The sequence below is a fragment of the Rhinoraja longicauda genome, chromosome 10 (assembly GCF_053455715.1).
Source record: "Rhinoraja longicauda isolate Sanriku21f chromosome 10, sRhiLon1.1, whole genome shotgun sequence".
Classification (NCBI taxonomy): Eukaryota; Metazoa; Chordata; class Chondrichthyes; order Rajiformes; family Arhynchobatidae; genus Rhinoraja; species Rhinoraja longicauda.
Genome location: NC_135962.1, coordinates 40,033,924 through 40,058,254, shown reverse-complemented (window position 1 = coordinate 40,058,254; position 24,331 = coordinate 40,033,924). Strand labels below are relative to the sequence as shown.

General features: G+C 42.2%; 1 protein-coding gene across 2 annotated transcripts in view; it reads right to left on the bottom strand.

Moving 5' to 3' along the window:
- The window catches only part of mdga2a (MAM domain containing glycosylphosphatidylinositol anchor 2a), a 712,576-nt gene that overhangs the window by 174,318 nt on the left and 513,927 nt on the right, over positions 1-24,331 (bottom strand). For both annotated transcript variants that reach the window (XM_078406708.1, XM_078406709.1), the window contains exon 10: positions 3,397-3,545. In XM_078406708.1, the coding sequence (XP_078262834.1) occupies positions 3,397-3,545 (149 nt within the window). The remainder of the gene's footprint in view (positions 1-3,396; positions 3,546-24,331) is intronic.

Below are 24,331 nucleotides of genomic sequence, written 5' to 3'. Positions count from 1 at the left end.
TCTAATTTTCTTTAATAATCTCAGAGTACCACCCCATCAAAAGCTTTCTCGAACTACAAATATATCACACACCTTTATTATTCTACCAATTACAACTCCAAAAACAGACAGATTTTTAAAACAGAATTTCCCTTTCATAAATCCATGTTAACTCTGTCCAACATCCTAGTATTCTCCAGGTATCATGTAAATATTTCTTGAATAATAGATTCCATCTTTTTCTCAGCTGCTGATAGGCACATTAATACCTGAGTATTTGTTTGCTTTTAATAGCTAATTTATGTTCCTGATGCTGTGAAGTGTGACTTGAGCCCATGACTTTCCAATTTAGAACCAAGAATTATTTTGCTGAACCAAAGAGGATATATTACACATCAAAACCTTTTGCTGCATTAGTACAGTGCAGAAAATACTTTAGTTTAGTTTAGAGGTACAACGAGGAAACAGGCCCTTCGGCCCACTGTGTCCGCACCGACCAGCGATCCCAGCACACTAACACTATCCTACACACACCAGGGGCAATTTGCAATTTTACCAAAGCCAATTAACCTACAAACCTGTACATCTTTGGAGTGTGGGAGGAAACCGGAACACCTGGAGAAAACCCATGCAGGTCACGGGGAGAAGGTACAAACCTCATACAGACACCATCCATGGACAGGATCGAATCCGGGTCTCTGGCGCTGTAAGGTAGCATCTACTGCTGCGCCACCGTAAACATGGAACTTTTGTTATGAACATATTTTTTATGGGTTTTCAAAGTGCAACATTGTTTTCCCTCTGCATTGTGCCGAATAAACAGCCTCAACTACAGGCTCAAAGGAACTGGCCTGCTGCATCACTCACTGCGTGTTAACATCTCTCACATTAACAATCAGTGCAGCCTCAGTAAGCTGTTTTGTACATTGGATGTGTTCACAGAGGAACTGGCTTAAGACCATCTAAATTCATTATGGCTCACACATTAAACCATCTGTTAGGGAGAAGAATCTACTCTCTGTTATTTACATAGAGAATAATTCCAGAAATGGAGGCAAACAAAATAAAAAGTTACTGCATTACATAATGACAGTATGTAATTAGATAAACCAGATAGCAAACCAGATACAGAAAATTGTATTCAGTGTGTAACACTAAGCAACATAATCCCACAGGAAACTTCATGCTAACCTTCCATAAAGTCAAGGGGGATAATGTCCAAGAACTAATAAGCACAAGCTGGGAAGGGCTGGAATTAATACTTTGGACATCTCCAAGTGTGGTTCCTCACTGAGTTCAACAGATTACAAGTAGCCAGACGTGCCTTGTTAGTGTTCATCTGAAATCTGATGTGTGTGGCCTTGAACCTTAATCAGCCTAAAAACACTTTGGTTCATGAGATTCACAACTAACCACAAAGCAGAGGCACTTGATGAAGGGCATCAACTAATTCCCCAAAATTGCTAGAAATTATGCAGGCTCACTTAGACCCAAGTATATTAACACTTGATGGTACAACGTTAACCTTTGAGAAGTTTCAGCAGACCAAACCTGGCGAACATTATCATTAAAAAAAACAAGGGAAACAGAAAGAGATGCAAAATGCTGGAGTAACTCAGCATCTTTGGGAGAATATGGATGTGATGTTTCAGTTTGGGACCCTTTAACAGTAACATGGGAAACAACATCAGCTGCAGATTCCCCTTCAAGTCATTCACTATCTTGATGTGGAAATATATCGCCGTCCCCAAATCCTGGACCTCCCACCCCAATGAAACCATGGGAGTATCTTCATCAGAAGAACTGCAGTGGTTCAAGTTAGTGACTCACCACCATCTTTCTAGGGCAATTAAAGGTGGGTATTAATACAGTCTGAAGAAGGGTCTCGACCTGAAACGTCACCCATTTTAAAAAAATAGGTGCTGGAGGAGGCCATTTGGCCCTTCGAGCCAGCACCGCCATTCATTGTGATCATGGCTGATTATCTACAATCAGTAACCTGTGTCTGCCTTCTCCCCATATCCCTTGATCCCACTAGCCCCTCGAGCTCTATCTAACTTCTCTCCAGAGATGCTGCCTGTCCTGCTGAGTTACTCCAGCTTTTTGTGTCTATCCTCGTATTAAATGCTGGCCCTTGATATCGATGCCCACATCCCAGAATAGGAACAAATTAAAAAAAACTGGTGGCAACAAAAGACTGTACAAAATACCAGTGAAACTCATTGCAGAAATCTGTCGCTTTGATCTTCTGCAGAGTTCAGAGGCACCTCTTCCATCCATAGAGATATGGATGCTTGATGCACTCTGTGTCCATCCAGGCAGGCCAAGGAACAACTAATTCACAATATCAAAGCAATATCCTCCTGGCACGATTATTTTGCTTAAGCAACTGAAAATATAATTATAGTTGCTTAATATTTACATCAGCCATTGGAAGCAGAGAGAACACGCTTCATATATTGAAGGTAAATCTAATGAATAGGCAGATTTCAAATGACTGCAGAGTTCAGTAATGGAAGCCATTGTTTCCTTCTCAATGTAAGTGGATCCAGTCAAGTGGCTTCCTCCCCACAAAGTTATTTCGATTGAACCTTATGTCAGAAACTGACCTGTTCATTTGTGTTTTATGCTGAACGTCCATCTTTTTCCACAGACCATACAATTTTATTGGCTGGTATATCTCAAGATGTAAAGAACTCATTATTAATGGCAGTAACTTCCATACAGGGTATGAACTTCGCAATGCTGTAATACAAATGACTACATTTTTGTATGCATTTGCAAACCCATGGAATTTGTCAGATTCCAGGATGCTTGCCAAGGCAATTACAAAAAAAAACTCTTCCACAATCCTGTTTGTTGATTAGTTGGATAAATCATTGTAATTCCATGAAGGGCAAGTATCAATGTGGTAGCGATGCCATTGCAACTGCGATGTTATAGACAATAGACAATAGACAATAGGTGCAGGAGTAGGCCATTCGGCCCTTCGAGCCAGCACCGCCATTCAATGTGATCATGGCTGATCATTCTCAATCAGTACCCTGTTCCTGCTTTCTCCCCATACCCCCTGACTCCGCTATTCTTAAGAGCTCTATCTAGCTCTCTCTTGAATGTATTCAGAGAATTGGCCTCCACTGCCCTCTGAGGCAGAGAATTCCACAGATTATTTATTGCTGCGTGTACAAGAGGTCACAATATCTCTTCACAACAACTTTCGTGTACCAAAATAATGTACTGTTTACACATTAAATATTTAAACTCCCGTCAGTCACATCAAAGAATAGTCACACAGCAGCCAAACAAATTAACAGCGTACGCATAAGCTGGTCAACATCACAGTGTTTAAAAAGGGAGGTTCGTAAGGATCGGTACAAATATTTCTTCAGGTGACAAGAGAGCATCAAATTTTCATACCTGCCTAATGCCCAAACGATACGCTAGGATACGGTCAACAGCGTTAGGATTCATCTGGGTCCATTGCAGCATGTAGGAATAGACTCGGGCTCGGTTTTGCCAAAGAGGGTTGGGTGTATCGTAGTAGAATTCAGGAGGGTAAGCTTTACCTGAAAAAAAGAGATTCATATAGTTGCATAAAAGCTTCTTTACATTCTCTGTATACAGTGCACCTTCTCTTTTGTACATATGTACAGTGTTAGAGTTGCTGCTGTACGGTGCCAAAGACTCAAGTTCGATCTTGACTACCGGCACTGTCTGTACTGAGTTTTACGTTCTCCCTGTGTGTTTTCTCTAGGTATTCTGGTTTCCGCCCACATACCAAAGACGTGTCGAATTGTAGGTCAATTGGCTTATGTAAATTGTCCTGAGTGTGTCGGTTAGAACGTGAACGGGTGATCATTGGTCAGCATGAGCTCGGTGGGGCAAATAGCCTGCCTCCATGCTGTATCTCTAAACTAAGCTAATCTAAACTACAGCTAAGGCAAACAATGACAGAGAAGGTGCCTGCTAATTCACATGGTTGGTTAAGGTTTATTAGCAAATGATGCTATCTGAACCATGGACACTGCCCTGGTCTCCCTCGCCAGCGCAAGAGTAGGCAGTATTTTCCTGCATACAAATATGGATCGATAATCTTTAGAGTTGCTTGAGATGAGCAGTCAAGCACATCGTGACATCGAATGAGACTTACTAAGAGGTAATCAGGAGCTGAGTGGCATTATAATGAATCTATTGAATGAAAATGAAAATGAGTTCATCATGGAATGTGAAAATGTTTCAGTAACAAGTTAGTGATTATTGGTTGAAGTCATCTCTGGAACATATTGACAAAATAAATGGAGTAATGTTGACCTTATGGCCTTTGTGCACACGCCACCGATTATCAAGTACATGGCCGATCTTCTATCTGAACTGCACCTCCAAGTTCTCTTGAATATACACATGACATAGCATGAACCTTTAAGGTACAGAATTCCAAATTATCACAGTTCCTGGGTGTACGAGATGTTGGTGAGGCCACATTTGGAAGATTGTGCTCAATTTTGGTCACTCTGCTGTCAGGCATGTTTCTATGCTGTATGACTCTATGATTCCAAGAGATCTCATTTTTGCTTAAACGACTGATTTCTTACAGAGACGGTGACACCTGTATCTAGGTTTCCTTAGTTCAGGGAAATAATAGGAGATATTAGCATCCCTAATTTCAAGCCCCATAAAAATGTAGAATATTATTTTGAAGTCACCAAAATTGTACTAAATGTAGGTGAAGTTGGCACCATCAGATTAACATTCTCATCCTGAAAACGTGTCTAATGCATTTTTATGAGGTCAGTCCTACATAGTTAAAGGGCCTGTCCAACTTTGGCGATTTTAAGGCGACTGTTCGCCGGGATGTCGCGGGCATGATTGTGAGGAGTCTTCCAAAGATCGTAGTGGATCTTGGCACGTATCGTAGCTTGGCACGTATCGAGATTTACCATCAGGCCATTTGACAGGTAGATTGGAGGCGACAGTTTGACAGTCAGGTAAGAGTGGGAATTTTCGCGATGTTTTTGGCCTCAGCCATTACATTTAAAGTGGGCTCCAAACCCAGATATTCAACCCAGAAACCAGATATGCATCTCCCTTACATTTTCAAAGAATGCCCACACACTTTTCACAAAAATCCAGTGAACAATTAAAAAACCTTTTTTTTTTAATACAGCTATTAGTAAACTGGAAGTAAACTCCTTCTCTGTGTATCCAAGTCAACAAAACTAAACTAAACACACTGGTAAAGTGCCTGTGGGAGTTTGGTAAAACTGAAAAGGACATCAACTTGACTCAATCCATTTGTTTGAAGTTTGGAATCACTGAATTGAAATTTAGACTCACCCTGTTACCATTGGTTTCTGAAGTTTATAAAGATCTGAAAACATCCTAAACTATGAAAAACATATCTTTGTTTAAAATAAAGCTATGGAGGTTATTTACAAATGTTTTTATTTCATTATCGAGATAATCAAGTCAAATCACAGCACCACCCATTGGCAATGTATTCCACTCCAGCCAATATTTAAAGTGACACTCTTTTTGTTGTGACAATTATGAGCACAAATTATAAGGCAGATGCTTTTGCTAATTAAAATGCAAATGTGAAAACAATTTAGACTCACCCTGTTAACTAATCGGAGGAGATAATCGTCCAATGGACTGATCCCTACTACTGTTCGAGTCATTTTCAGGAGAAAGATCGAAACACCTACAATGCAGGTCAATGAGATTGTTATCCTCGATCAGCCGTGTTTCAGAGCACTGCCTATGTGACAATGCAAATCAATCAGTTTGAAGAAAGGTCCTGACCCGAGACGTCGACTATCCATGTCCTCCACAGAGGCTGCCTCCTCCTACTTCTGCTCTCTTTCCTGTGCCGTCCCAACTGGTGCGCACCCATTTCACCTGCGAACCCACCCCAAACAACCCACTCCTTTTGTCGCCTTCCTAAATTAATCTCCAATTCCCAAATCCCTCTATTTCCTTTTTATTCCTGTTTCTTTTCCCTCCCCCTGCTTGTCCTGTCACCTCTAACTTTACCCCTGACTTTACGCTTCGCTCCCCATTTCCTATCTGACACCCTTTTGCCTCATCATCTCTGGCCTTCGCCACTCACTCCACGTATCTGCCAATCTAAGCGCTCCTTTAACTGTATCCACTGATTACTTGTCAGGCTTTACCCTGCCCCCACCTCTCTTTTCCAACTTTCTCCCCCCACTACAATCAGTCTGATGAAGGGTCTGGATCCAACACATCACCTGTCTATTCCCGTTCCACAGATACTGCCAGACCCTCTGTTAGTCCAGCCCTTTGTCTTTTACTCAAGATGCCAGTATCTGCGGTTCCTTGTACCTCTGTAATTTAATCAAACTGGTTACAGGAGATAAGTTTTAATGGAAGTTCCCTTTTTTGATGCTCCTGTTCCAACTGATTGATGTCACTCAGTTATAATGGATTGTCTTAGCTTTTGCTTTGGTAACTGCTTGTTTAGTTTAGATTAGACATACATTGTGGGAACAAGCCCGTCGGCTCACCGAGTCCGTGCCAACCAACGATCACCCTGTACACTAGCTTTATCCTTCACACTAGGGACAGTTTATAATTTTACCAAAGCCATTTAATTTACAAACCTATATGTCTTTGGAATTTTTTTAGGATATTAGCGCACCCGGAGCAAATCCACGTAGTCACAGGGAGAACGTACAAACTCCGTACAGAGAGCACACTAAGTTAGGATTGAACACGGGTCACTGGCGTTATAAGGCAGCAACTCTATCAATGCGCCACTGTGCTACCCCTTATTGGTTAATAACCAGCCATTGATATGTGGCAGACCTTAGACGGACATCACCTGCTGGAAGTAGTAGCTGAGGCCTGGAATTAAGAGCTTAAAACCTAGGCCAAATGCTGGTATCTCTGGCATGAACTTTGTTCCTTCAATTGCATGTGCATCTCATTTTACAATGACAATTTTGCAAAAAAATAAATTAAATTATCTTGAGCAGATAGTGCGGCAAACTTGTAGTTTATTGCTAAAATAAATCAGTTATTAAACAATTTAACAGCAAGCAACCGAGTAAAAATTAATCTATTTTTATTTATTCGCTCTCTCTATCCATGGGCAATAACATAGAAAAGATGATGGGTCCATATACGCATACATCTCACTAGACTTCATTAAGTACAGAAAATGCCTACTACAGAAATAAATTTGAATTATCTCAAACTGCACAATGCTCAAAAAAATGCATTGCAGTTTTGAGATGTGTCCCTCACAAGGTCTTTCCAAATCATCTCCATCTGACTTCTGCAGGCGTGATGGTGGAAGACATTCAAAAGGTGACCTTATAAAAGTAGACAATGTGGTAAACCACATTGAAAATGTAAATCGGACAAACTAGATTAGACTAAACTGGAAGTACGGCAAACTTCAGGTAAAGAAAAGGCTATCTGGAATTCCTCTTCATACGCTGGATGGCCAGTTCAAAGAGTGGATTTTGGATAGATTTATGAACTCCGAAATTGTTAGAGAATGAACCAAAATTCTGCAACTGGATTGCAGGCTATTTCCTCCAGCTCTGAATCACATAGACTATTATTGTTACTATTGCACTACTAATGTTTGTTTGGGTTTTTTATGTGTACGTATGCCTGTGTGCGTACATATGTGTTTGTACACACGCTGAACTTTTGTTTCTCATTTCTTATATTGTTTACAGTGCACTACGTTACATATTCTGCTGTGCTGCTGCAAGTTAAAAAATTCATTGTTCTATCTGGGACATGTGGCAATAAAGCACTCTTGACTCTCTTGTCTCTCTTGACTCTTGACCAAAGAGCGTCTTTCATTGAATTATTGTATACATTGTGTGTCAACTGACACTGAGAGCTCAATCCACAAGGGATAGGTGAATGCTCAAGGTTACCGGCTCTCTTTTTAAACTTGTGGCAATGATCGAAAGGAAAGTACAACCTGCCTAATCTACCTCGCTGAAACCTTCTCCCCTGCTTTGGAATATGCAACGATAGTGAAGCGTCTTCACAGATTAATGATAGCATGATTTTTTATGTTCATTTCTCACAGTAAGCTTGACTGCAGAGTGCATGTGAAAGTGAACTGATTGATTAGAATGAATCAATTTGCATGTAAAATATAATCCTCTGTGCAGCAAAGCATGAGTTGTGAATATGGAAACATTGGTCTTGAGGCAGGGAGCTCTACATTTTGAAGATAACATACTATCCTCGCATTTTAACAGCTGATATTTTTTTTCCCCCGGATTGTCAGTAATCCCATATGATAGAAGTAATTTCACAGAGAAAAGCAGAGTGTTAGAAGAATCTGAACCATTCACTTTATGTTTTATCAGTTTTCTTGCTAATTACGGCTTTTAAAAGATACATTCTTTCTCACATTGCATGCAATGCCAAGTGTAGTTATCTTTTTTCTCAATTCATTACTTTTTCAGCTCTCTCACAAGTTCAATGCATGTATTGGGCAGAATTATTCACCCGAATGCAGACAGCTGCTGTTCTACCTGCCTCTACTTGCCACCATTTTAAGTCGGAAGGTGGGTGGAACAGCAAGGGCCCTTGGTGTCCTCCAGGCCACTGTCCTTTTGCTCACTGGCGAGGCACTGGGAGCTCAACCTCCCAGCTTCTGTATCTCCAATTAGCTTCTCCTTCCATCAGTCCAAGCTCTGTTATGATTGTTTGGTGCTACTGGACCGCTGAATAGCAAAAAGCCTCAGAATGATTGAGATCTTGTGGGAAGCGACGGGTGGGGGGGGTGGAAGAGAAAGGAAATGGGGTATCTGGCACCGTCTAGGGTTTGAGGGATTAAGGAGGAGAGAGAGTAAAGCTTTTTCTGCATACAAGGATTAAAACATGGATTGCGGACAAGGATTGAGGAATGGTGGACAAATGTTAGGAAGCTGGGATCTTAAAAGTGTGGTTCTAAATTACTTGAGAGAGATTGTTATCTGGCCGCAGATGCCACAGGGAAGTGAGTTTGAATACAAATACAGAAATAAAATGGCTATTGGGACATTGCTAGTGTACGGGGTGATCTGTAGTCGGCGCGGACTCGGTGGGCCAAAGGGCCTGTTTTCGCGCCATGTCTCTAAAACCACTAAAAGATCTAAATCTCTAAACTTTAAAATAGACAAAGGTAATTGGAGAAAGACCTATGCAAGGAACAACTGGGCAAATCTGGAAGCATAAGCATTTCTCGATTAATTGCTTCTGCTCCCTCTGCCAACAATGGTCCTTTCCTTTTGATTTAAATTTTTTTTTAAATCTGAGTGATGCACATATCCAATGAACCGAAAATTTGTGCATAGGAATAAACAGCACCCAAATAATTGATCTGGAAATCTGGACTATGCGTTCTCTGAATGCTCAGCAAGAAAATACTTATACAGCTCAAATATACCAGATTAATGGTGTGTTAAAGTGTGTTAAATTCGCTTAATATGTCAAATGTAGGTTGAAAAAACATGGCCTGTATGCCAGAGGATGTATCTCATTGAAATGAATTTATGGGATGAACTGTTTTCCTTTAGTGGGAATCTTGAATCAGATATCATACCATTCTTGCTGAGCATTCATACCATTAGAGTCAGAACTTAGCCACTTAGAATAAAATAACGATACAATTCTTTACACAAATGATAACAGAAACCTGGAACTCTCTTCCATAAAGGCTGAGCTTGCTGAGTCACCTGATGTGAGCTCGACATCAAGTTTGATTTAACATTCTTTTGTTAGGCAACTATGAGAGATACTGTTCTAAAGCAGATTAGGGAGGCTGAGGCACCGACCGATCAGCCAGAATCAAACTGAATGGCTGAACCAGGAGCCCAAGTGGTGCAATGGACGTACTGCATACATGTTTGTAATAAAAGGCAAACATAGGAACAGATGGAGAAATGGAAATGAACTTGTACTATTGTAGAAAGAACGTAAGACGTGAACAAGAAACTCCATATATATGTGTGAATCCACCTTATTTTACTTTGTTGTAATGCAAAGTAAAAAGCAAATCAATATCACCGACTAGACTGTAGTTCTGACCTACCATTGAGAATCTATGCTATTAACTAATATAAAATGGATGCTTCTTTTCAGTAGAAAGCAGTAAGATGGATGCTTGTGGTAGAAATGTTATCATTGGGAATGGAATGTGTTTGTCCCTTTAGGAGTGATAGGGAGTAGACAGAGAAGTATAGGGATTCTTTGTTCTTAAATGACTCCCTTCGCTTGATAGTGTGAGCCTGTGTCCTAAACAGTAGAGCAAGGTTGTGCAGCTGCGAGATTGCTCGTGTAAAACAGATAAGTTTCTTTCTCAATAACAACTCCTTATATGGGTGCGTGTGAAAGTAGGAAAAGTTTCGAATCCACTCTAGGTAAATTGATGCGTTTCCCCGAAAGCATGTGACTTATATTAATGGTTTGGTTTCTGAGCATGTGACCTGTATTAATGATTTTGTTTTCCCTGTAACCATGGAAATTGTATTAGAATTGTAATTGGTCCTTAGATTCTCACCATCTGAGTCTGAAGAAGGGTCTCAACCTGAAACGTCACCAATTCCTTCTCTCCAGAGATGCTGCCTGTTACTCCAGCATTTTATGAGTACCATCTACCTCATTGGGGACCCTTGATTATCTTTAATCGGGCTTCACTGGACTTTATGTTGCAATAAATGTTATTCCCTATATCGTGTATCGGTACACTGAGGGCGGCTTGATTGTAATCATGTATAGGCTTTCCGCTGACCGGATAGGACAACACATCAAAAAAGCTTTTCACTGTACACATGTGCAGCACTTTGGTCAACGTGGGTTGTTTTTAAATGTGCTATACAAATAAAATTGACTTGACTTGACTTGACATGACAATAAAATAAACTGAATGGCGAATCTAAAACAAAAATAAACGGCAACTGATTATCTTATTTGTACACCACAGAAGGACATGGTAAAACTATGGTATGGTAAAACCAGACGTCGGAAATCTAAAATAAAAACAGAAAATGCTGGAAATGCTCAGCATGTCTCGTCACTTGTGGGAAGGGAAAAACAGTCTACATTTCAGGACGAACAGCCGATTCTGATAAAAGGTCTTTGACTTATTTCTCTTCCTGCAGAACACGGTGACATTGTCATGTTCACAAGAAAGAGGAATCAAGCCGCTCTATTACCGTCTCATGAATACATCCCTTTTTTTGTCTTTCTTTGATTTTGATCTTTTTAATATTACTTCCACGCCATTCTCGTCAAAAACAGGCACGGGCTTGAATTGTTTCTACTATTGCTTATGTTAATGAAGATTCTGTGAAGTCAAACCTCGGAGGATTGCTCCATTCTTCAAAGGATTGGCCAATGGCGTTGATCAGTGCACACTCTCATATCATGCACTGGTGTTAGTTTATTGAAAAATACTGGTTCAACTGTAAAGGAATCCAAGCCCCAAAGGATCGCCTCTCCATAATCGAAATTAATTTAAAATGCAAACACCCATCAACCTTTGCAGACTTACCCAGAGCATGAATAATTTAAATGCATTAAGTCTGACCTTTGAGCAAATCCGTCAATCCCACTTATTCCGTAACATTTTCTTATCCTTATTTTCTTTTGTATGCAGCATGCACAAGCTGCTTATCTTTTTCATTTCTTGCTGTTCCTGCTCTCTAATATTTTACTTCATTAATATCCTTGGTTGCTGCACATGCCATGTGTGTTAAGTTATTATTGTAAGGAGAATGCATTCAGTTTTCATATTTTGCTTGGGCAGTTTACACCCCAGCGGCATGAATATTGACCTCTAACTTCAAGTAGCCCTTGCTTTCCCCCTCTCTCCATCCCTCCCCCTTCCTAGTTCTCCGATCAGTCTGACTGTCTCCGAGTACATTTTATCTGTTTCCTTTGTTGTTGTCTTCTTTCAGCTGACAATGATCTATTCTACATTTTCCTTGATTTCCACTCCCTTTGTCCCACTTTCACACCTTACACTTCCTTATCTCTGTATCTCCCTCCCCCCTGACATCAGTCTCAAGAAGGGTCTCGACCCGAAACGCCACCCATTCCTTCTCTCCAGAGAAGCTGCCTGTCCCGCTGAGTTACTCCAGCATTTTGTGTCTATCTTTGGTTCAAACCTGCATCTGCAGTTCCTTCCTACACAGTTTTACATCTCGTACTGTTGATGAGGAAGTGGGGTGCAAGGCTACCAACGAGGGATGCAGGGCCTGCATCCAACACACTACACTACACGCTACAGGAGAAGAAGAAAGCTGAGAAAATACATATCGTGCCACCTCCCTTGTCAGAGACACAAGGAAGTGCAAATGCAGGAAACACAAAGTGCTGGAGTAACTCGGCATGTCAGGCAGCATCTCTGGATGGAATGGACAGATGATGTTTTGTGGTTGGAACCATCCTTCAGACTGATTATAATAGGGAGGAGAAAGCTGGAAAAGAGAGATGGGGGCAGGACAAAGCCTGGCAAGTGATAGGTGGAGACAAGTGAGGGAGGTTGGGTTGGCAGGTGGGTGGAGTAAGTGACAAAAGGCTGGAGATGCAGAGGAGACAAAAGAGTGTCAGGAGAGGGTGAGAGGAGTGAAATATAAAGCTGGAAGGAGGGATATATATGGAAGGGAACTGGCGGAGGCTAAAGACGGGGGCGGGAGGGAGGAGGGGGGGAATAAAAGGGAAATGAGGGACTCGGTGATGGGAGATGATGTACCAAGAAGTGGAAAGGAGCAGGTTGACTGGGACGGGATAGTGGGGAAATGGGTGCAACACTTAGGTGGGATGAGAACAGGAAAGAGAGAAGGGATGGTGAGTTACTCCATAAAATATCTCCCAAGTTGTGAAGCTCATGCTTCCTCATGGACTGCTTCAGTCATTCGTCTGACACCCAGGTAAAGGCAAACATCAGCATTAGAGTTAGAGCTTTGGGTAGTGTTAGTTATTACTTACATAGAGTCATTGAGTCACACAGCATGAAAACAGGTCTTTCGGCTCGACTTGCCCAAACCGACCAACATACCCTATCTACACTAGTTCCACCAGCCTACGTTTGGCCCACATCCCTCTAAACCTGTCCTATTCTGAAGAATTCTGAAGAACACAGTGAGGTCAGGAGAAACTAGCTTTATTTGTTACGTAAGGCACATATGTGTCAAGACTTTCTTTTGAAAAAAACCCACTTTAAAATGCCTTTAAGATTTGGGGCCAGTCGCAGCCAGCTGGTACTGTGAGCAGTCGGTGTGGGCAGCTTGGGCCACTTTTTGCATTTTCACTTGGGTACAGTAGAAATGAGAAGATGCTGGTACTATTGATTGTCTGCTCCTTGACAGGGCCAAGGGGGGCTGATATTAGGAACACTTCTCCATCCGTCTCCCACCACGGATGGCTGACCTGCCAAGTTCTACCGGCACCTTGGAGGGGAATGGACAGGCGACGTGTCGGGTCGGGACCCTTCTTTGGACTGATGGGAGTCGGGGGAGAAAGCTGGAACAAAGAAATGGGGTCTGGACAGACTCCAGGACTTGATTAAGAGATGGGGAGGGGGTGTCTCCTTAATTTGGAGAATTCAATGTTCATGTCATTGGCCTATGAGCTATGAGGTGCTGTTCCTTCAGTTTGCGTGTTACCTCACTCTGACAATGGAGGAGGCCCAGGACAGGAAAGATCAGTGTGGGAGTGGGAAGGGGGTTAAAATGGTTGGCAACCGGGAGATCCAGCAGGCCTTGGCGGACCGAGCGCACGTGTCGGGTGAAATGCACGCCTAGTCTTGGTACAAAGAACAGCAGATGTTGGTTTACAAAGAGACACAATCTCCTGGAGTAACTTGCACGTCTGGAGAGCACGGACAGGCAACATTCTAGGTTAGGACCCTTCTTCAGACTGCTTGGTGTGGGGCGTGGAGAAAATTGGAAGGACCCTTCTTCAGACTGCTTGGTGTGGGGGGTGGAGAAAATTGGAAGGAGAGGTGGGAATGGTTGCCTCAGATTCCCTTCCCTCCACAGATGCGGCCTGGCCCACTGAGTTCCTCCACTGCTTTGAGGGAATGGACAGATGACGTTTTGAGGCAGTGTTAGCTGCGAGGAGGATGCTAGGAGGCTGCAGAGTGACTTGGATAGATTAGGCGAGTGGGCAAATGCATGGCAGATGCAATATAATGTGGATAAATGTGAGGTTATCCACTTTGGCGGCAAGAACAGGAAAGCAGAGTATTACCTGAATGGTGAACGATTAGGAGAAGGGGAGATGCAACGTGACCTGGGTGTCATGGTGCACCAGTCATTGAAAGCAAGCGTGCAGGTGCAGCAGGCAGTGAAGAAAGCGAATGGTATGTTGGCATTCATAGCAAGAGGATTTGAGTTTAGGAGCAGGGAGGTTCTACTGCAGTTGTACAGGGCCTTGGTGAGACCGCACCTGGAGTATTGTGTGCAGTTTTGGTCTCCTAATCTGAGGAAAGACGTTCTTGCCTTAGAGGGAGTACAGAGAAGGTTCACTAGATTGATCCCTGGGATGGCGGGACTTTCATATGAAGAAAGACTGGATAGACTAGGCTTGTACTCGCTGGAATTTAGAAGACTGAGGGGGGATCTGATAGAAACATGTAAAATTCTTGAGGGGTTGGAGAGGCTAGATGTGGGAAGATTGTTCCCGATGTTGGGGAAGTCCAGAACCAGGGGTCACAGCTTAAGGATAAGGGGGAAGTCTTTTAGGACCGAGATGAGAAAACATTTCTTCACACAGAGAGTGGTGAGTCTGTGGAATTCTCTGCCACAGAAGGTAGTTGAGGCCAGTTCATTGGCTATATTTAAGAGGGAGTTAGATGTGGCCCTTTTTGCTAAAGGGATCAGGGGGTATGGAGAGAAGGCAGGTACAGGTTACTGAGCTGGATGATCAGCCATGATCATATTGAATGGCGGTGCAGGCTCGAAGGGCCGAATGGCCTACTCCTGCACCTATTTTCTATGTTTCTATGTTTCTATCCATGTACCTGTTTGAAGATTTCTTAAACACTGCGATAGTACCTGCAATACAACAGTACAACAGAAAACAATCAGGTTGCAAACCTGATCCAGCCTCTATATTGAGCCCAAGAGTGACTATCAGGCTCGTATTCCTGTCAAGGGATTCAGATTTCCATCATAGATTTACCTGCCACCAGGAAGGCAAGCTACAGCAGTCCAATACCAACCCCCTACAAAAGGGCAGTGGACAGAACATTGATGCTGACAGGGTGGTCGATTTACCATTATCTGATAGCTACAGCACTATTACTACCAGCCTCAGCAAGTTACAAATGGTCCTTTTGTCTCTCCAAGGTTCCCCTAAAGCCAATTGCTGCATATTTATCTCTGTACAGTACGGATCATGATGAATAGAAAATATGACCTTTTCTTGGGCTCAATTTTGATGTTACTTCTTGTACTGCCGTTAGTATTCCACTGTTGCTGCAGAATAAATTGAAAATTGTACCCACAATCCATTTATTTTGTGTTCTGGGCTGAAAATGGTTGCAGTGTGTTCAACCTCACGGAGAGTCACATCCTCAGCTGTTCGACTAACATCAATACTCTTTCATACAAAGAATTGCCTGTTTACATCGACCGTCTGAAGATCATTTGATATTGTAATAGGAATGGGAAGAACTGGTAAGGTTCAAGGCTTTTTACACTGCACTTTGCATCTTAAACAGCAATGTCTGCAACCACAAGGGTTTTGTAGTCCAATTTGAGGTAAACTGTCAGCTCTGTTGGGAGACGCAGGCAATGACATAGATAGATTTTTATTCGGCTATCCTTTGGCACTTCATATCCTGGTTTATCCCTGGAGAAAGGAGTAATGTTGGGGCTGTGCAAAGTCCCATTAAATGTTAACCAAACCTAACAAAATCAACATTTAATGCAGGCTTAACTCTTGGGCTTGAATTTCTAGTCCCGTTAGTTAAATGGCAATATGGAAATTCATTACAGATTTACCCCCCTGTTGACTATCCATTGGACTATGAACTACGTAACGTTCAAACAGGCAGAGCCAAGTTTGAATTTAAAGGCATACTTTTCCATGAATGCTGGCATTGAATAAGTTCTGTTCCTTTGTTTCTTGTGATTTTGGTTTGTCTCTCACACAGTTCCGCTTCATTCCTCTCCCTTTCTTATAGTAGTTGATGTAGTCAATATACGTAGTGTCTCTTTTCTCAATTCTCAATTTGACGAAAATGCTTATTCGACGTCCGTTTTACAGTTCAGTAGGGGGATTCAATCAAAAGGATGGCTAGGGTTTTGGAGAGCAACACGGGCAGTTCCAAATGACAATGGTGGCATTTCCTTCTGTAGCTGGCATGGCGTGTAGGAATCCCACACATGTGGAAATATAAAATAAAATTATTTTATATAAAGGGATTGGAAGGCTAGATGCAGGAAAAATGTTTCCCATGTTGGGGAAGTCCAGAACCAAGGGTCCCATTTAAGAATAAGGGGCAGGCCATTTTGGACTGAGATGATGAAAATCTTTTTCACCCAGAGAGTTGTGAACCTGTGGAATTCTCTGCCACAGAAGGCAGTGGAGGCCAATTCACTGGCTGTATTCAAGAGAGATTTAGATATAGCTCTTAGGGCTAACGGAATCAAGGGATATGGGGAGAAAGCAGGAACAGGGTACAGATTTTTGGATGATCAGCCATGATTACATTGAATGGTGGTTGCTGGCTTGAAGGGCCAAAAGGCCTACTCCTGCACCTATTTTCTATGTTTCTATGTAAGTGTGTGCAAACATGGAAGGCCCAAAGGTGATGGCAGAAATTTCCTGATCGTGCTCTGATATTCAACTCGTCATCGAGTCCAGCAGTGAATCATCAACTTCTGTAATTCCCAGTACAATGTTCGACCCAAGTTCAGATTCAATGACCTATCAGTTTCAATGCATGGAATGAATGCAAAGGGAGAATATGTTTGAATATATTGACTGATCCTCGACAAGTCTCTTTGAGTGAAGATCTTTCTTCTCTTCTCAGCCTTGACTGGTGAACATCTAATTCTGAGATTAATTCTCGAGAGTCCAAAAAGGGGAAATAACTCTCAAAGTATTTATTCTATCAAGCCTGATAAGTATTTTGTGTTTTTCTGTAAGATTATGAAGGTGACCAACTGTCATGATCACTTCAAACACATTTTGTCAAATGCTTTTAATGTAGAAAGGAATGAGATCCAGTGGCCTTTGAACAAATCTTCATTTTCATTATGTTCAATGTTAGTTTGTGCGTACTCCACAGAATTAAATCATGTGTCACATTAACCTGCATAGCCTTAACTGCTTGGTATAACTTTGCTTTTCAATGAAACTTTGACTTATTTTGAAATCTAAGTTTGTGCAACAGAAATTCACATTGCAGTTAATTTGGCCTTATCTAGAAATTAATTATTGTGCAGTTCTTTAATCTGCAAAATCAGTGATCTTCTGACATCAATCACTGGATTTATTTTAATCTGCTTGTGAAGTTTTATACTCGTTTCTGGTGGTTACATAATAAATCTGGTGAGCTTCATCAAAAGACACTAGAGACAGTCAGCATTACACTGCTTGTTAAAGAAAAGGTTCCGTGCTTTGTTGTTGTAATCTTTGAATGATAAGTTTGCAAGAATGATGTTTCCCGAGACTGGGGTTAAGGCTCCAGAGACTACATTACAAAATAAGTGTTAGCCTTTCAGGATAGAGTTAAGACAAAAGTATCTTCATCCAGAAGGTTGTGTCATAGTCATACAGCATGGAAACAGGCCCTTCAGCACAACTTGCCCACACCGACCCACACGCCCCATCTATGCCAATCCCACTTGTCTGCGTTTGGCCCATATCCCTCTAAACTTATGTACTTGTGTAAACGCTTCTTAAATGTTGTGAGAGTACCTGCCTCAACTAACCTCCTCCGGCAGCTCGATCTGTACACCTACCACCCTTTGTAATAAAAAGATTGTCCTTCAGATTCCTATTAAATCTTTCCCCCCTCTCTTTAAACCTATGGTCTCTGGTTCTTGATTCCCCTACTCTGGCTAACAAACTAAATCTTATAAGATCATCCCTCATCCTCCTGCACTCAAAGGAATAAAGTCCTAGCCTGCTCAACCTCTCCCTATAGCTAAAGCCCTCGAGTCCTGGGAACATCTTTGTCAATCTTTTCTGCATCCTTTCCAGCTTGACAACATCTTTCCTATAAATAGAAACAAAATGCTGGAGTGACTCAGCGGGTCTGACTGCATCTCTAAAGAAAAGGAATAGGTGGCATTTGGGGCCGAGACCCTTCTTCAGACCGAAGAAGGGTCGCAACCCAAAATGCCATCTATTCCTTTTCTCCAGAGTTGTTGCCTGACCTGCTGAGTTACTCCAGCATATTGTGTCAAACTTTGGTGTAAACCAGCATCTGCAGTTTCTTCCTAAACAACTTTCCGATAGCAGGGTGACCAGGACTGAACACATTACTCTGAATGTGGCTTCATCAATGGCTTGTGCAACTGTGGTGAACCTTTGGAAATCTCTGCCCAAGAGGCCATCTCAATGTTAGTTGCCTAGGACGCTCAAACGGGAGATGTTTGGACATTAACTGATCGAGGGGTGTCTGCAGCGAGACCTGAACTCCATTGTCCCTCAAAGTGTTAAATTAAAACCAGCCAGAGACCAAGAATGAAGGCATTTGATTGAAGCACAATATTCCAAATTGTCCATCATCACATGCTGAAATCTGAGTCCAGCTCTACTTTATGATCAAGTTGTGTGTTTATCAGATTTATCTGAACAGCAAGATAAAAGCTTACCAGATTAACATAAATTCCCTGATCCCACGATACAGCGGTGATGTCAGGCTCCAAATCCACTGGAGCTCTGTAAATCCTGTTACTGCACACTTGTGATGGAGGAGCAGATTTGCGTATACTCATCATCCAGATATCAGATGGACAGCAATTAATAGAATGGGAATGACGCAGAATAAGGACAGATTCTCCACGTTTGTTGCATTGCGGCGGAGTTCCTTGGTTTGCCGGCATTTGGCACCCATTGTTTGCGGAGATACCTCCCTGAAGTGTAAGAGGCAGTGTGGGCACTGGATCACTGGCTCATCTCAGCACCCAGTCAAGCTAATTCTTTTGCCTCCTCTATGCAGTTAAAAACTGACACAAGCAGTGGAAAGTGCTTTATTAGCCAAATGGAGTCAGGGCGAGTGGGAAGATAGAATAACCCCATCCGAGGTACAAACTGGAAGGAAATCCCATGTGTGTCGTAAATGCTTGAGGGTCTGAATGTTAGGAAGTCATATCCTTTCAATACACTTTCAGCTGGATATGCTTCCTCGTTAAATCAGGAACAAAGTGCCAAGCCATATCAATGCCACACCTTTAAAACTGGAACAAGTTGTCATTGCTGATCAAGGCCACAACTTTAATACAGGGAGAAAGTGGTTTTCTAGAACAATGGCACACATGTGGCGCCACCTGGGGGTCAAGCCACTTAATGATCGAACCTTCGTCACCAGAACTGGAATGATCACGTGACAGGGAGATGACAGTTGACAGTTGGAGTTGACAGTTGACAGTTGGTGATGAGTTGACAGTTGGAGATGAGAAGCTCAGCTCGAGCCCACGAGTGAACAGACGTGTGGTGCTCCTCTCAACAGCAGCAAGCACCTAACTGTTCTCCTAACTGAGCATGCGTGTGTTCAACCACTGTTTCGTTAATAAAACCCGTTTGATTCACAACGCTTGGTTTACTACACACTGTTAATAATAGAACAAGTGACAATTTCAGATCAATGCCACCCATTTAGTAACGTGGCAAGGAGACTTTTTTGGGCAATTCCTGATAAAATATCACTCCAGTCCAATGCCACACTTTGGATAATGTGGTATTGCAGACCAAAGACTTTCTGTTAATGCTGAGAAAGGTGCCTCACTATAGCAATGCCTTCCCTTTATTACTGGGATAAAGTGTCATTCCAGACCAATGTCATACTTACATTACTAGTGCAAGGTTCCAATCCAGACCAATACAAATCCTTTTATACTGTAAGGTGATCCCAAGTAAGATGCTATTATAACCCCAGACAAGACATTTCAGATCAGAGAACCAAAATAATAACTGAAATCAATTACAAAGAGAAGTACTAAATTTCACAAAAGACTTTCAATGGAATTAATTGATTCTTCAAGTCAAAGTAAATTATTAAAATGGAGTCTAAGACAGTTTAGAGGGCACTTCATTACAGTTGAATTGGTTTTTTTTTGTGCAAGGCCAACTTCCTAATGTTGTGATCGGCTTTTACGTTAACAAGAAATTGCAGAGAATTATGGATGCAGCACACAAACCGACCTCCTTTCCATTGACTCCATTTACACCTCACACTGCCTCAGCAAGGCCACCTGCCCAATTAAGGTCGAGTCGCACCCTGGCCACTTCCTCTTCTCCCCTCACCCATCAGGCAAAAGCTATAGAAATGTGAAAATGTACACCTCCTGATTCAGGCACAGCGACTTCCCAGCTGTTATCAGGCAACTGAACCATCCTACCAACAACTAGAGAGCAGTCCTGAACTGCTATCCACCTCTTTGGAAACCCTGGGACTATCTTTGATCAAACTTTACTGGCTTTATCCTGCACTAAATGTTATTCACATTATTCCCTTTATCATATATCTGTACACTGTTGATAGCTCGATTGTAATCATGTATTGTCTTTCCACTGACCGGTTAGCTCGCAACAAAAGCCTTTCACTGTCCCTCGGTACATGTGACAATACACCAAACTCAAACTCAACTACTTAATTCAGTTTTGTCAGATGTTAAGGCAGAGGTTTGGAGGGGTCTGACACCATTTGTGTGCTTCACATAAATTTGTGTACATTTTCTGCACATTGCACCAACTACCAAACTGTTCTAACCACAACAATGATCTCAGCAAATCTGAATGTGCCATTTCAATCAGCAGTGGCAACTTATAGTGTAATAATCAGTCCAAAGCGAGGGGGATAGGTTTCTTCCACTGCATAACTTTGTAGGATAAAGTGTATTGCAGCATGACATATGTTGAGTCTACCAAGCTAGGGGGCAGCAAGTGATTTTCCACCACAGGGACTGCCCTCAAGTCACATCCAGGTCCATCATGCACTGGCTGATTACTGTGGTTGGTCCGTGGCAGCAGGAATATTGCATCCCGTGTCCTCTAGAGTTGCGAAAGGAAATCTGGATGGACTTTGGTCTTGACGCGTGTATACTTTGATGTACAGCAATTATTCTCTTAGAGGCGGCACAGTGGCGCAGCGGTAGAGTTGCTGCCTTACAGCGCCAGAGACCTGGGTTCGATCCTGATTATGAGTGCTGTCTGTACGAGTTTGTACTTTTTCGCCATTACCTGCACGTGGTTTCCTCCCCCACTCCTAGGACGCACAGGTCTGTAGGCTAATTAGCTTTGGTAAAATTGTAAATTGTCCCTAGTGTGAGTAGGATGGTGTTAGTGTGCGGGGATCGCTGATCGGCACGAACCCTGTGGGCTGAAGGGCCTGTTTCTGCGCTGTATCTCTAAACTAAACTAAGTTGGGAATTTCCCACAGATGCCAAGAATTTGCATGTTAGCAATGATCTGAATGGAAATACCCTGAAACCTAAAGCACACATCATTGGGATGAGGAACATGGATTATGCGAAATAAGAAGATTTTTGATTTGTCAAATCATGTTCCCGGTATGTCCCCATGCCCTTTATGCGGTGACTATTTGCATACCTTGGGTATGTATGCAAGCAAAGGATTTCACTGTGACTTGTCACATGTGACAATAATGTATTCATTCATTCAGTATTTTGCAATGATTTACTGACTCTGAAGCTGGAATAGGGAAAGCCCAGGAACATAGGAAACTGTAAAGAGTGTTCAACACTGCCTGGTCCATAGCACATTCTAACCATCAAAAGGATCTACACGAGGTGCTGCCGCAAAAAGTCAGCTCGTATCATCAAAGATGCACATCACCCTGGCTTCACACTCATTTCACTCCCGCCATCGGGAAGAAGGTATAGGAGTCTGAAAAGCATGACCACCAGGATAAAGAATAGCTTATTCCCCAACAACCATCAAATTCTTGAACACTACACAATACTGAACTCAACTATGAAATCGGGCAGACGATACAAGGCCTTCTACGCCCGCACCTCCAGACTCAGGAACAGCTTCATCCCCAGGGCCATAGCTGCTATGAACCGGTCCTGCTGAGCCGGATGGTCACATCGCACAGTGATCCGGCACAGATCTACTTGCACTTTATTCTATCTTAAAACTGTTACAATTTGTTTTGTTGGGTTGCTGTTGTTTAAACTAACTAAATTATTGCATCGTATGGGAGGCGCATTCCCAATCTCGTTGTACCGCTGTACAATGACAATAAAGATATATTGTATATTGTATTGTATTGTAACTATGGAATGTCTTTGGTTGTACAAAGAACTTCAGGGTTTATTTTGCACTAGTTTGGGGATTTTTAAATTTACTGATTTTGTTTTGTTTACTATATATTATTTGTGTGCATTGTGTTTACAGGCCTGTAAATTGCCGCAGGTAAGCATTTCATTGTTCTGTTGGCTGTACATATGAAAATTAAACACTCTTGATTCTTGACTCTCTTGAGTAATGAAAAACTCACAACCAGTTACATGTTATTAGAATCACTTGCTGCACAGTCCACAAAGGGCATGCATTCATTTTCCATGCAGTTTGGCTTTGCATTCAATGGATGCAAAATTATTCAAACGTACGTTTCAGTGCGATTACCCACAGAACACATTCAGTATAAGTAATTATGATGGCATTTGCAGTATTTTATTCAGGATTTCTTGAAATAGAGGCATCACCATCATTATAATAAGCAAGGAATATTTTATGTTTGATCAGGACTGCAATAAAGGCCCACAATATTTATCATGCTGGCCAAAAAAAGGGTTGCTAGTTTAATATCACAATACTAAGTTCACTAACTCACCAATCCTTATCAAGACGCATTGGAATTCTTCAAAATCATGAACAATCAAGCACCAGCTGACTGATACAAACCATCTTTAGTTTAGTTTAGAGATGCAGTGTGGAAGCAGACCCTTTGGCCCAATGAGTCCTCGCTGACCAGTGATCCTTACACATTAAAACTATCCTACACACACTAGGGATAATTTACAATTTTACCAAGCCAATAAATCAACAACTCTGTACACCTTTGGAGTGTGGGAGGAAACCAGAGATCCCGGGGGAAAACCCACGCAGATCACGGGAAGAACGTACAAACTCCGTACAGACAGCACCCGTAGTGAGGATTGAACCCGGGTCTCTGGCGCTGTAAGGCAGCAACTCTACCACTGCGCCACCATGCTAACCTCTTCACATAATTTAGTACTGTACAAACATTGGAACATTTTAAGGCTACTGAAAGATTAATCTAAGTCGTGTTTCATCATGAAGGGGGATACTTTCTCTGCAGTGGTTCTCGACTGGAGCAGTCAGCTCCTACCTATCATTGAGCATAAATGTCACTGGCCTTGTCTGTTGCATTAACCGGACAAGTGGACCCTGTGCAAAATTGTACTGTCTGAAGCTGTGCCATTTGTGCTCTCCCCTTAGTCACTGAATCGCGGTGGAATCAGCAATATGGAGTAAAACTGGGTCAGTGATAAATGTGAGAACATTTTAGAATATTTGCCTTTCATCTTTCTTTCTGTCACAATACACGCAGGGTTATAGCCAAGGTCCACCCACAGAAAGCCTTTTTGAAGCACTTCAGATCAGATATTCTACCAAGGCGGCACAGTGGCGCAGCGGTAGAGTTGCTGCCTCACAGCGACAGAGACCCGGGTTCGATCCTGACTATGGGTGCTGTCTGTATGGAGTTTGTACGCTCTCGCTGTGACAGGGTTTTCTCCAGGTGCTCCAGTTTCCTCCCAAACTCCAAAGATGTGCGGGTTTTTAGGCTAATTGGCTTCTGTAAATTGTCCCAAGTGTGTAGGATAGAGCTAGTGTAGAGTGACCGCTGGTCGGCGTGGACTTGGTGGGCCGAGGGGCCTGTTGCCACGCTGCACCTCTAAACTGAATTAAACTAATCAGAGAGGTTGTGGCCCAGCTGGCAGCATCTAGTGAGTTTTGTTTGAATACTGTACTTACCTAAATGACAACTCTGTCCCAGTTTTAGAGATACATGTTTCAATTTCTTTTGTTATGTTCAATTTTTGAACAATACATTGCAAACTGTATTGTTTCAATTGAGTTAGCCATCTGGAGCCAAAACAAATAGATCGTTTTGAGAGATTCAGTGGATAGTCAGGAG